Raw genomic sequence first — 14,362 nt, 5'->3', positions numbered from 1 at the left:
GGAACTAGAGGGTATGATGCTGAGTGAAATAAGTCAGAGAAAGACAAATACCATACGATTTCACTCATATGTAGAATTTAAGAAACACAGCAGATAAACAAAGGGGGGAGGGAAGGAAAAATAAGAGCAAAACAGAAGGAGACAAGCTAGAGAGATTTTTTTTTTTTTTTTTTTTTTTTTTTAGAGACTCCTAACTATAGGAAACCAACTGAGGGTTGCTGGAAGGGAGGTGGGTGGGGGGATGGGGTAACTGGGTGATGGGCATTAAGGAGGGTACTTGATATGATGAGCACTGGGTATTGTATGCAACTGATGAATCACTAAATTACCTCTGAAACTAATAAATACTGTATGTTAATTAAATTGAATTTAAATAAAAATTTCAACTTTTTGAAATAAAAAAAAGAAAAACAGTGCATATTCAAAAAATCCAAAGTAAAACAACAATAAAAAGGTAGGTTGACAAAAAAAAGAAAAATCTACAGAGAATAAAACAATACAGTAGCAATGAATTAAAATTACTTCAGCAATCAATATGACAAAAGGTATATTAGAACCTTACAGAGAAATTATAAAAACCAACTAGAAGATATTAAAGAATATTTAAATAAATGCAAAAATGCATTAAGTTCATGAGAGGAGAGACCCAGTATCATAAGGATGTCAGATCTTCCCTTATTGATCTTTAAGTTTAAAATATCTATAATCTGGGGTGCCTGGCTAGCTCATTTAGAAGAGCATGAGACTCTTGATCTCAGGGTTATGAGTTTGAACCTCCCATTGCTTGCAGAGACTACTAAAAAAATAAAAAATAAACTTGAAAAAATCTGTAATCAAAATCTTATTTTTTTGTGTGTGTGCAGAAAATGCAAGCTGATCATAAAAACTATATGGAAGAGTGAAAGCCACGAAAAATAAAAAACAGCCAAGATGAGACATCACCTCCTAGAGATCAAGACTTTGAAAATGCTATTGGGGGCGCCCGGGGGGCTCAGTCGGTTAAGTGTCTGCCTTTGGCTCAGGTTATGATTTCAGGGTCCTGGGATTGAGCCCCACGTGGGGTTCCCTGGTTGGCAGGAGCCTTCTTCTCCCTCCCACTCTCCCTCTGTACTCTTCCCTGCCCCCCCCTCAGATACATACATAAAATCTTTTTAAAAATGCTGCTGCGTGGAGGCCTGGATGTCTCAGTGGATGAGCATCTGCCTTTGGCTCAGGGCGTGATCCTGGAGACGCAGGATCGAGTCCCACATTGGGCTCCCTGCATGGAGCCTGCTTCTCCCTCTGCCTGTGTCTCTGCCTCTCTTTCTGTGTCACTCACTCACTCATAAATAAATAAATAAATAAATAAATAAATAAATAAATTCTTTCAAAAAATAAAATAAAATGCTGTTGCAATTAAAATTGTGTGCTATTTACATAGGGATAAGCAAATATTCCAATGGAATAGAAATAGTGAGAAAAGGTCTATCTAAATGCAGCTCCTTGATGAATAAGTAATTACTATTACAGATCAGTTGGGGAAGGGACGTCTTTTTAAAATTTTTTTATTTTAATTTTTATTATTATTATTTTTTTTTGGAAAGAAGGAAAACAAAGTTTGCAATCATTATTTCGTGTTTGTCCCTCCTGTTCTCTTTACACCTGGACCGCATCTCCATCATCTGCCTCTTCATTGAGACCTCTCCTGACCACCTCAACTCAAAGCAATCTCTCTTTTTTCTTTCACACGCTGGGAATGAATGCATCACTCACTTCTCTCCTCACAAATTCAGGTACCTCCATTTTATCTTTTGTTCATTAAGAAGAAATAGGTAGACTTTTAATGCTCTACATGTGACAGAGAGGCAACATTATCTGGTGGTTCATTATTTTTGGGTAAGAACGTATCTGACCTGATAGGAATGTAGGGTCGCAAACTCTGAGCGCCAGAGTCTCACTCACTTAAAATGCAGAGAGACAAAGCACAGTGTTCAGAGCCCGACTAATGATTCCTCTGACTTATTATAAATAAATATTTTTAGTATTCACCACATACAGTTAAATTATAAACGAGATAGTGTAGGCACCTACATAAATACAAAAGAGAAGGCAATTTCTGTCCTGGAAGCACTTCTGAGCTAATGGAGAAATAAAAAGATAAATAATGGGACACCTGGGTGGCTCAGCGGTTGAGCGTCTGCCTTCGGTCCAGGGCGGGATCCCGGGGTCCTGGGATCGAGTCCCCGCATGGGGTTCCCAGCAGGGAGCCTGCTTTTCCCTCTGCCTGTGTCTCTGGCCTCTCACTCTGTGTCTCTCATGAAAAAAAAAATCTTAAAAAAATAATTATTAGACAAAATAAGTGCATAAAGTGGGACAAAATACTGTGGCCCTTGGTAAGGTATAGACGGGGATGGGGTGGCTCCAGAAAAGGTCCCTCACGATGTAGTGATTAAGCTGATGGAGCTATTACTGAAGGCTTGTTAATATTTTGACAAGATTGGGCAGGGTGTCAAGGCTAAAAAAAAATAGGATATGGGGAGAGGTTAACAGTAAGTTAAACACGAGGTAGGTATGGGATAGAGAAGAACTTGTAGTTCGTCTGTAGTGTGCGCGACCAGGGATGCTGTTGTCATCTTGTGCAGGGTGATTCTGTATTTTGTGGGATTGTCCAAAACCCTGTAGGAAGTTCAGCACTCATTTGAGAAGAGAAGAAATGACCGTATCACTCTCTGCTCAGAACCGATGGGACCCACGACGCTCAGGGGGAGGTGGAACTGGAAAATGTGCCGTTGATCATTTGGGATTCCACGATGACATGACTTCACTTAATTTTAGAGGTAATGGAAAATGACTGGTGGTTTTAAAGTAGGGTAAGGATGGAATTGGAGTTCTACGGAAGGAGGGTTATTTGCTGGCACTAGAGGGGTAAGCCGATGAAGGCCATTAGGAAGGTAGAATGGGGGAGAAATTAGAGGAAGCACAAGGGTCAAGGTCAGGGTGGGACGTGCAGACTGGGGATCAGTCGTGCGCGTGCCTGCGAATGCGTGTGTATAAGGTGAGCGTCTTCGTGCGTGTGAACGAGAGGCTGGAGCCAGGGGATGTGTGAAATCACAACAAAACCCATGAAGACGAGAGAAGCAAGGTAGGGGGAGTTTAAAGTGGTCCCAAGCAGGGGGTTGAAGCTGCTGATGGCAGGGAGCTGGCAAGAGAAATAAATGGGGATGAAGAAGGGAGCGCAAGACAAGGGCACATTTAAGGGAGTTTCAGTACAAAGAAGCACTTGGGAGAGGGGGTACGGGGGGGGGGTATTGACCTTGGGTGACAGGGAGACACTCTTGCTGCTACTTGATAAACATTCTGCTCCAGGACAGCAAATGGCTACGATCCTCACCCCCCAACTGCTCTCCTTTTCTTTTTTTTTTTTTTTTTCTTCTTCCATTCTTCCTGGGAACCTCAGTTTCCAGGATGCTATCGTCTTCCACAGTTGCTGCATTCCGGAAAAACTGTGTGTAAATGAAAATTTTTTAACTTACATTCAACTTCTAAAAGTTGAATTGCATTCCAAATGCGCTAGGCAAGCTTTCTATTTAAAGGAACCCTTTGATGGACCCTTCCCGTAATGTGAGAAATTAATTCCGAGCGTGTCTGTTTTACAGTTGCAGTCACCGGATCGCTGGGTTTCTTCTCCTGGAAAGCTAACTGGGTCATAGCGTTCTATTCTCAGAGCCCAGCCCCACACAGACACTAATTGGTTGTCGCATCTGAAAGGTTGTGTATCACTTTGTCATTTCTAAATTTACATGATGTAATCCATGTACAAGATGGGAGAGGTTTCATACCCGGTGGGAGGAGCAAGTGCCACATGCTTAGTTTTCCAAATATATCTAGAGACGCAAAATATTTTAAAAGAGGCAAGACTTCAGGAGCGCCTTCCTCAATCTCACAGTTCAACAATCTGTGGTTTCAGTAGGAAGCAGCGGGTCCCTACCACTTTGCGGAGAGAGTGACATGACATCTCCCCACCTTGACATTGATTTTATGAAGGAGAACAGCAATCGTGAGAACAAAGATGCAAATAAACAAGAACCAAAACCCCCATCAAATAATGCATTGTGAGACTACAGGCTACGAAGGTCAGGACCAAAAATTGAAAAATGAATGCACCGTTTTTAAGGCACTGGGAGGGCTGAGAGGCCCAGAATTGGGAGCATACGTGAGGCAGGATTTGCACAGGCCAAATCTTGTTCCCGTTTTTTCTTTTTAAAAGCATGAGGCCAGACTAAAATAAAAGTCACACCCTCTGTGATTTTTTTTTAACGAGTTCAAATGCCTTTTAGATGAGCAGTTATTAGCACGTTGTAAGGATTTCTTGGAGACACCACACAGGTCATCAGCCTTCAGGATGGTATCCTTTGGTCACAGCTGCTGTGTCACCTGTGGGCTCACGTTTCTCTTCCGTGTATGCCATCGGTTGCACCCCAGGCCCCCAAAGTGAGGGGCAGGTGAGCACGGGAGCATTCCCTTCTAGCATGCTTCTCGGACTTGGAGGTGTATTGGAATCATCCCAGAAACTTTATTTCTATTTCTATATTTCTATTTCTATTTCTATTTCTATTTATTTCTATTTATTTCTATTTCTATTTCTATTTATATTTATTTCTATTTCTATTTATTTCTATTTCTATTTCTATTTATTTCTATTTCTATTTCTATTTATTTCTATTTCTATTTATTTCTATTTCTATTTCTATTTCTATTTCTATTTCTATTTATTTCTATTTCTATTTATTTCTATTTATTTCTATTTCTATTTATATTTATTTCTATTTCTATTTATTTCTATTTCTATTTCTATTTATTTCTATTTCTATTTCTATTTATTTCTATTTCTATTTATTTCTATTTCTATTTCTATTTCTATTTCTATTTCTATTTATTTCTATTTCTATTTCTAATTTATCTATCTATCTATCTATCATCTATCTATCTATCTATCTATCTATCTATCTATCTATCATCTATCTATCTATCTAGCTATCTAGCTATCTAGCTATCTGGGAAACTTTGAAAAGCTTCTGATGTCTGGCTGCCACCCCCGTGGGTTCGGGTGTAACCGGCCCTGGGCATTGGTACTCGCAAAAGTTCGTGCGGCGCACGTTGTGAGCCCATCTTCCAGGCTGCGAGACGCATGGCCCTGCTGCAGTCGCTCCATCAGTTCCTGTATCCCTAGACCCTCTGACTTTGAGAACCTGTGGCTCTCTGGCCTCACTGGCTCCGTCTTTCTATCTAAAAGCTGAAAAGGCAGGTGGAAGGAGAAGTAGCGGAATTCTTTCCCTGACTGGCTTCCAGAAGAAGCCCAGCAAATACAAGTATTGGCACAATATACCAGGCCTCTGAAAGGTGCCACCTCCTGTGCCAGAGAAATTCAGAAAGCACAGAGGAGTCTTGGGTGAGAAGCCCAGCTCTGCCTCCCCAAGCTTGGGAAAGCTACTTCTTCTTGCTGAGGCTCGATTTCCTCATCTATACAAATTGGAACACCCGCTTGCTCGGCCTCACTGCGCTGACTACCCGGAGTCGGACATAGCGCCCAGCTCGCGGGGGCCCTCGCTAGTCGGAGGTACATGCATGGAGAGCACAGCGAAGATAGCTAAAGCTTTTTCACCGATTTATGCCCCGAATTAGTAATAATTATGATTTATGGAGCCCATTTATCCGATTCTTTGCCTGTGAAACAAATATTTATTACACGTCGACTTAATGCCAGCCGCCCTGCTACATGCTAGGAGTACGGTTGGGACTAAAACACACATGGTCCCTCCCTTAGGGCCTCTTACTGCTAAGCTACATGCTTTATTCATCAACATAGGAGTTGATTTCAAGCAGCTCAGAGACTGAACTTGCTGGAGGGGTGGTACGACTACCAAACTGGCCCTAGATGCCCCCCTCCTCCCCTGCAAACACTTGGGATGTGCTATATGGTTAGGAGAAACCTGAACCAAGCAGAGAGACAAAGGCTTCGCGGTGTCCATGACCGTTGTGAGGGGTCATGAGGCTATCAGAAGGACCACCCCACTCGGGCAGCTTCGTGAGCCGTGGTTTATCTTTTTCTGGGTTCTTGAAGGCCCTGCTTCGAGTGTAGCTGTGATTACGTGGTAAGGTGTGTGACTACTACATTACGGGCACTTGGAGTTTTTGCTGGGGTCTCTTGGCCTCTTTTGATCAATCACTCACTCCTGTGACGATACCGCTTCCCTCAAGGGTGATCCTAAAAGCTGGTATTATTATCTTTATTTTAGGTGTTAGACGCAAGTAACTTGTCCAAGGTCATTGGGCTGGTAAAGGGCAAAGCTGAGATTGAACCTGAGGTCGGTGTGATTCCACAGCTCACACTCTTAACCTCTGCTTCCAAGCAGACTTCAGGTGAGCGTGCTTGGGAAATATCAAAATCTGACTTACCAGAGCATTAATTTTAAAAATCACAAGTAAAGAAGAAGACGTGCAGGTGGAACTAGGAGAGGATGCTGTGACTGTACCATCTAATCTTGGCCTTTGGGCCTCTTAGGAAATTATATAAGAGACTGGAATCCAATAAAGAATTGTGTCCAGTTTGCCTGGTTATCAATCAAACCTGCTGATGCTTAATTTTATGACATTCTATAGATTAAAGGCTTCATGATTCAGGTTCCCATCTCTTCGTAGCTGCAGGTGCAACTCTTTTGTTAGACTGAGAATATAATGACTATGACGAAAAAAGCAACACTAGCAACTTGAGTGCGGTGTAAGATCTCGCTAATTCCAGGTAATCTTTCTCTGCTTTCAGGATAAAAAGTTTTAACAGTGATGATGGAATGTGTGAGTGAGCGTGTAGGCATTTACGTGCGTGTACGAGTGTACAGCAGCTCATATGCAAACGCTCGGGAGCTCATGTGGAAGAATAGAGATTTTAAGCCAGTTTTTTTTTTTTTTTCCAGATTTCCATGAGTTGCGTAAGTACTTTCTATGGTATCCATCCAGTTCATAAGTGATTGCCTTTTCTGTTCCCCATCCTGAGTAGGGGACCTGGCAGCTATGTTTATATTAATGGAACATGACCCCCACATTTGCTTAGACCAGTGGTGGCCATTTGATCCAAAAAGGGCCAACCACATTCTCTCTCGTGGCAGACTGCATGGATTCCGAATTCATGATGCTTTCTGTATCCATGCCCTTTGCCAAGTAACTTTGTGGTCCTTCCATCAGAGGTTGAGGATATATATTTTATCTCCCTGTTGGATATTGGACCCAGCTATGTGACTTGGCCATGGAATGTCAGGGGTACAGCTTGAACCTAGGCTTTAAATGGGCATGTGGAGTTGGGGCCTGTCCTCTTGAGCTCCTAGCCTTCGTCCATGAGAAGAACAGGGCTCAGGTAGCTGCTGGCCCCAGGACAGGGAGAGACATCTGGGACAGACCTGGATAAAACCCGTGCTCAGTCAAGCCGCCTATAACCAGCGCGCGGACACATGAGCAATAGATAAATACTCATGATAGCATATCCTCGAATTTTGCTTTGGATTTTAGGGAGAATTATTATGGCAACACATAACTGACGTATCTCTCCTTGAGACTCTAGAATTAGGCGGAGAGACAAAGAGACTGTCTCTTTGGACTGTCTTTTGGGAACGGGGGCATGTAAATCGTAGAGCTCACTATGGAAGAACGTTGAACTTTTTTTTTTTTTTCTTTTTCTGACTACTCCTCTGCTTAAGTTGTTTGTTTGTTTTGAGGTAAAGTTCACAAAACATACAACAATTCAGTGGCCTTTAGTACATTCACAGTGTTTTACAACCACCTCTATCTATTTCCAAAATATTTTCATCACCCCAAAATAAAACCCTGTATGCATTAAGCCTTTACTCCTAATTTCTCTCTCTCCCCAGCCTCTGGCAACTACCAATCTGCTTTAACTTTTAAATTAAAAACAAATTTTTTAAAGGGATTTACATATTGCCTATTATGGACTGCGTTGTGGCCCCCTCCCACCAAATCCATATGTTGAAGCACTGAGCCCTTATGTGACTGTATTGGAGACAGGGGCCTTTAGGGAGGCAATTAAGGTTAAACGAAGACAGAAGAGTGAAGCCCTGATCTGACAGGACTGGTGCCTTTACAAAAAAAGGTGAAACGATTGCAGAACCTTTGCCATGTGAGAGTACAGTGAGAAGGAGGCCATCTGTGAGCCAGAGAGATGGGCATCTGTAAGTGCCCCCAGGGCCTGAGCATGTGGCCCTCCGATCTCAGATCTTCAGCCTCCACTGAGAGAAAACGAATTTCTGCTGTCTAAACCATCCAGTCTGTGGTATCTTGTTATGGCCGCCTGAGTGGACCCACACACTTATTCTGGATATTTATATCAGTAGGACCATTAACGTGTGATCTTTGTGCCTGGCTTCTTTCCGGTGAAGGCATTTTCTCCAGGTTCATCCCTGTTGTAGCATGCATCAGGATGTCATTCCTTTTTTACGACTGGATAAGATTTTATTGTCTTGCATACCACATTTTGTTTATCTGCTCCTCTGTTAATGGATATTTGGGTTGGTTCCACCTTTTGGCTATTGCGAATACGGCCGCCATAAACATATGTGTACAAGTATTTGTTTGAGTACCTGTTTTCAACTTTTTTTTTTTGGTATCTACCTAGGAGTGGAATTACAGGGTCATAGAGTAACCCTCGGTGTGCTGAATTTTCGGTGCTCAGATCCTCAAAGCTGTTTCTTGGTTTCTATATCATCCTACCATGGGTTCCATATGATAGCTCCAAAACACTTTCAGTAAATTCCTTTTGTTGCTCACTTAAGCTAGAGTTAATTGCTGTTACTTGAAACTTAGAGATCTTAAATAAAAAAAGTTCTATTTTTTAGCCCCATAATATTAATATAATATTATAAGAAAAATGGGCAAAAAACTTGTGCTTTGAAGTTTGCCATGGGGGTGGTAAGTCCCCCACTGATACTGACCAAATCAGGCCAATATCTTGGTGGGATTTTGGAATTTAACTGGACCACGAGATTGTTGCTAAGATTGCCACTCACCTTTGGGACATTGCCACTCACCTTTGGGACCAGGTGGCACAGGACCTCTCATTGAGAGCATATTCCAGTTCAAAACGACTCCTTAAAGCGGCCACGTGGCTCCGGCCAGGCCCTCCCCGGCTCACCAGGCAGTCAGAAGAAGAGGAAGGTGAGAGAGAACCACTGCTGTTACTTGATGCAGGTGACATCAGCTGAGGGAAGAAAGGGTGGCTTCAATCCTTTCAGAAATCTGACAGGCTTAAGGCATAGACTAGAGTATGGATTTATTTTAACTTTCTATTCTAGGATTTCTCTTATTTTAATTTCTATTCATCTCAGCTCGCTTCTGGCTTTTCCTCTCGGCCTCGGATGGTAATACATGGCTAGCTTAATTTACTTTTTTGAGCCAGTTCTATGCCGAGAGCTGGCCCATTCAATTTATACACATTTTTCAGAAAACACTATGTGCTCAAATCAGATTCATAAAATAGATATTTAGAAGGTGATTATCTAATGGTTGAAAGATTACATTTTTCACTATGGCGATGAGATTCGTGGCAGAGTTCCTTTAAATTGTAGCTTAAAACTATCCCCTTTATATGAAATTATTTCTTTTATGTAAAATGAATTTACACATTTTCCCAAGAATATATCCATTTTACAAAATGAGGGATGCTTTAATGTCTGGCAAGCATGAGGACTAAAGAGAGTTGTTGGGAGAGAGTTTTCAAAAACAGTTGCAAATTGTTAAGTGTAGTTAGAAAATAGAAGAATACGAGGGAAGAAAATGAGAAAGAAGAAAAAAAATAGGAGAGTAGTTTTCTCGAATTTCTGACGACCTTGCTGTTCACGAACTTCACCCAACCCAACTGAGAACACTAGTGCTTTGACATTATAATTTCACAACACAGGTAGACAGTAGATTTTGGTTTAAAAGTATAATCCATGCAAATTCTAGGCTCCTTACAGTAGCCAAGACATTACTAAGTAAAGCTCGGAGAATCATGTGATGTTAGTGTTGAAATGAACCTTCAAACTCTTCCATGACTGAATCTCTCCTGTGCCTCCTTTTCAAGTTAGCTATGCAAGCCGATGGGGAGCCTCCAGGGATGGGGACCTCACTGCCTCCAGACCTGTTCATTTATCTTAGGACAGCTCTGACAATTAGAAATTTGTCTCTCCTAAAAAAAAAAAAAAAAAAACAAAAAAAAAAACACAACAACAACAAACAACCATACATAATTACACTTCATTTCCTTTCCATCTGTTGACCCTTAGAGGACAAGACCAATTCCTTTGCCATATGATCATTTTTCAGATGTTTAAAAAACAGCTTTTGGGCTTATCTTAATTTTCTTCTCTGGGACAAGCAACTCTGGTTCCTTTAATTGGTTCTCATATATGTGATGTTCAATCCATTCATCATTCTGGTCTCTCTTCCCTAAAATGTGTTCAGTTATAATTATCCCTTTATTTTATTTTTTTTAAAAATATTTTATCTATGTATTCATGAGAGAGGCAGAGACATAGGCATAGGGAGAAGTAGGCTTCTCCCCGCGGGGAGCCCCATATGGAACTCATTCCCAGGACCCTGGGATCGCTACCTGAGCCAAAGGCAGATGCTCAACCACAGGGCCACCCAGGCGCCCCTATAATTATCCCTTTAAAAGGACATACCTGGGAACTATTTTGTTTGGCCTTCTCAGGATAGAGAGGAATGATACTCATTTTTTATTTTGTAGCAAGACAGCTACTTCACATTCTAACTCCAAAGAGCTTATTATCTACTAACATGCATGATGCTCCTAAACCATATCTCCACCATTTGACATCTTTGCTATTGTTTCTTTGCCTCTAGTGTGTGATGTTATATTTATTCTTGTTAGACACATCCTCTCGTTTTATCTTCCAAGGTACGGAATTCCACAAATCAAGCCCCTTAAAGCTGATTCTGGGCCATTATCGAGTGCAGCCCAGTCCAGCAAGTTCTCTTTGCATTGAGTGTTTCATCTTCTCTACTGGGAGAGACTGTGCTAAGAGGCTTGCTCAATGTAAGAAGCCACACTAGTTTAGGAGATCCAACCATTGTCTCTGTTTCTGGAATCCACTCTCTCATCTAGTTGGATATATCCCCAGGCTTGGAGAAGTTTTGCCCTGAGAAACACAAAGGTTCAAAGTGAGAGGACACTTGGAACGTAAGCCTTAAAAGGGTCTCTCAACATCCAAGGCCTCTGGCGGATGCTTTTGTTATTAGGGGCTGCTAAAGCCCCACTGAATACACTACTACTTCTCTCTGCTTTGTGGGTTTCAGGACTGAAGAGAAGTGAATGGACATTTAATGTCCAAAGACGGAAGCTGCCTCCTACATAAAAGGCTTCCTTTTTAGAAGTTCCAGTAAAGAGTTATGAGACAGAGCCATTCGCTGCAGGCTGCAATTGAAGACCTGGAACCCTTTCCCAATAAACTGGGTTCTAGTGATTCTAAGTTGAGATTTTTGTTGTTGTTGTTGTTGTTTTTAGGGGAAAAAATTGGATGGTTCCACTCTGGGATTTAGTTATGCAATCTCAGGTTGATGCTGTTTCCCATTTTGCCCCTTCCCATCACATGCACTTGTATTTGTGATGTGTGATGTCCGCCCCCATCTCTTGCAGCACTCATTTGCTTTGGGGATATATTATTATTTTTGAATTAGTACTCCCGTGTTAGTTCCTTGCTTATTTTCAAATGCTATCTCCTGACCAGGTGTATAGAAAATTAAGGCAATTAGGGAGAAAATTAAAGCAAACAACTCCTTGATATTAAGGGAAGAAAATTCCATTAGGCTGATTACCAACATATATCACCTTATGCAACATATGTGCGGTATAAAAGCAATGCATCCCAATTAATTTATATACTAATTTCAGTGATAATTTCCTTTTCTTATTGAACATAGACAGTGGCTTAATATGTTAACTTATGTCTCACCGTAGGAACTTTTGTATAGAAAAAAATTGATTTAAATAACTACTTTCTAACATATTTACTGTATCTTCAAATTTTTACATATTAATTTTTTAAAGCTGGGCTTGCCTATGCTTAATGATTATGTGTTGGGAGGTCTGAGTTCATGCTGAATTTGCTTTTGCCCCTGTCGATTCAGTCGGTCCACCCTAGAAACTTAATGAACAGGGTAAATAGATGAATGAAGTTATGGACCTTCAGACTTACTTTCTACCAGCATCACCTCATCTATTCCCCAACACCCTAGGATATTCAAGATTTTTTTCATGGACCTATTTCAGAAGCTGAAGTTCTTACCTCAATGTTGCAGAGACACTCTTCTAACTTGGTAACAACTTCAGAAAATTCAGGTCTTCCCTGTAAATAAAGAAAAAGACTTTTATTTTCCCCAAAAGAATAAAAGGGAGGCAACTGTCTTTGGATTTTAAAATTGGATATTTGCATTTGTAAAGAATGAGATTAACAATAAAGTATATTTTTTATTTAAAATACACTTGTATTGAAGTGTTAATTGAATGTTCATTTGCTGTTCAGGGAGGGATGTTGAGTCTCCTTCTGATAAGAGTTTTAAGTCAGAATTTGCAACTACATTCAGATAATGAAATAGTGGAAAAGCTTTAATTAGCTTTGCATGCTTTTAAATGGCAGGTTTTCCTCTTCAAAATGAAAGAATAAAAGTGAATACTAAAAACTGTTAACTATCTCAGTGCCTTGTAATATACTGTACAATGTGTCTGTAGAAAAGAACTGCTAGGGCAAATTTTATAATTAGCTTCATTTTTGAAAATGCCGTCTTAGATTCAAAGCTAAGATCAATGGAAACCTCATGACTATGTCCTTTTTTAGGGGTTAAGATAAGCTTTTTATATTCAAAAGCTGCCATTAAAGATATTGTTGGTTATGAACCTGTGTGTCAGATGAGTTTGGTTAAAGAAACATTTGTTGTATTCTGATCACATTCCAAACTTTGTTCCAGTTGCTAGAGATATAAAGATGATTACGGATCTATGGAAAAAATGCTGGGAATTTTAGAAAATGTTCTCTTTGGAAGAAATTATATGCCTCCTTTTGTTAGATCCTACGGACTATATAACCTATCATTTCTCCTTTATGAAACTTTTACTGCCAGGAGGTGGAGAGCCCAATTTAACATTCAGGTGCAGTAACCAACTAATTTAGATTCTTAGTAGAACAATTTCTCCCTTAATATCTAGCCCTCCCCTGAGGACACTGCTTCCCTCAGAGCCCTCTCAAGTGAAATCTGTTTTTTCTTGCATATTCCTGGTACCTCTAGGTCGGCGGGGGGTGGCGATGGGGTGAGCGGGAGCTCTGGGTCTTCCTTGCTGTTGTTGCAACTTCCAAATGGCTTCTCTAAAAACCACCAGTTTATGAAGGTTTCCCACCAGTCACTGTCCCTCATTCTTTGAAGGCCTGAGTGTTTGGCTCCCTGTCGTGCTAACACTACTCAGTGCTTTTATTATCCATGCAACTAATCATTATAATGGCCTGTCTTCCAGGTTCCTCGATCTCTTCTGCCTTGATCCCACACTCCACCTTCCTGGTAGTCACGTAGCTCCTGGGTCCTACTCTAGGCCCCGTTACTAACGTCTTTCCAGCTTACTTCTTCTGACTCCAATGACCCTTGGTCACACAAAACATCTTGTCACTTTAAAAAAGCTACCTTTTTATTGTAAACATTTTCATATATACCCTGAAGTATTAGAGAACAATTCAATGAGTCTCCACATATCTAACACTCTGCCTTAAAAACCATGTTTATGCTAATATTGTTCTATTGATGTACATAAGTCTGCATCTATCTACTTACCTACCTATCGTCTAATCTATATCCCTTATTTTTTTGTTCGTCTTACCATCTTTTCTTTCTTTTCTTTTCTTTTCTTTTCTTTTCTTTTCTTTTCTTTTCTTTCTTTTCTTTTCTTCTTTTCTTTTGTTTCAAGTTCTTATTTAAATTTTACTTAGTTAACATATAGTGTAAAATTGGTTTCAGGAGGAGAACTTAGTGATTCATCTCTTACATATAACACCCAGTGCTCATTATGTCACGTGCCCTCCTTAATGCCCATCACCCACGTAGCCCGTCACCACTCACCTCTCCTCCAGCAAGCCTCAGTTTGTCCTCTATAATTGAATCTCTTACTCAGGAGATGATTTGGGTGGAGGATACATGGAAGCAGAAAGCTCATGGAAGCAGAACAGGTTCACCTGTTCATCTTACTATCTTTTCACTGCTATTTACTCACCTTGGTTTCCTCCCTTACTTAGTTCAGATTTCATGGGCAATCATTATCACTCTATTCGATACAGCC

General features: G+C 40.7%; 1 protein-coding gene and 1 long non-coding RNA gene across 9 annotated transcripts in view; one reads left to right on the top strand and one right to left on the bottom strand.

The window, feature by feature from the left end:
- The window catches only part of TNNI3K (TNNI3 interacting kinase), a 285,086-nt gene that overhangs the window by 43,103 nt on the left and 227,621 nt on the right, over positions 1 to 14,362 (bottom strand). For 7 of the 8 annotated variants that reach the window (XR_012034825.1, XM_072834071.1, XM_072834070.1 and 4 more), the window contains 2 exons: positions 12,330 to 12,389; positions 9,072 to 9,241 (listed from right to left, as the gene is read on the bottom strand). Coding sequence is in view for 7 of the 8 variants with exons in the window: in XM_072834071.1 (XP_072690172.1) it covers positions 9,072 to 9,241; positions 12,330 to 12,389 (230 nt within the window). In the remaining variant the exon portion in view is untranslated. Of the gene's footprint in view, positions 1 to 9,071; positions 9,242 to 12,329; positions 12,390 to 14,362 lie in introns of those variants that run through there. The other variant, XM_072834076.1, reaches the window with a different exon arrangement.
- Positions 1,597 to 3,748, top strand: LOC140637792 (uncharacterized). The gene is made up of 3 exons (XR_012034832.1): positions 1,597 to 1,772; positions 2,662 to 2,816; positions 3,636 to 3,748. It is a non-coding gene; the product is annotated as an uncharacterized lncRNA (long non-coding RNA).

This window comes from Canis lupus, chromosome 8, assembly GCF_048164855.1.
Source record: "Canis lupus baileyi chromosome 8, mCanLup2.hap1, whole genome shotgun sequence".
Taxonomy (NCBI): Eukaryota; Metazoa; Chordata; class Mammalia; order Carnivora; family Canidae; genus Canis; species Canis lupus.
Note: the sequence above shows the minus strand (reverse complement) of the source record. Positions and strands in the feature narration are given on the sequence as shown.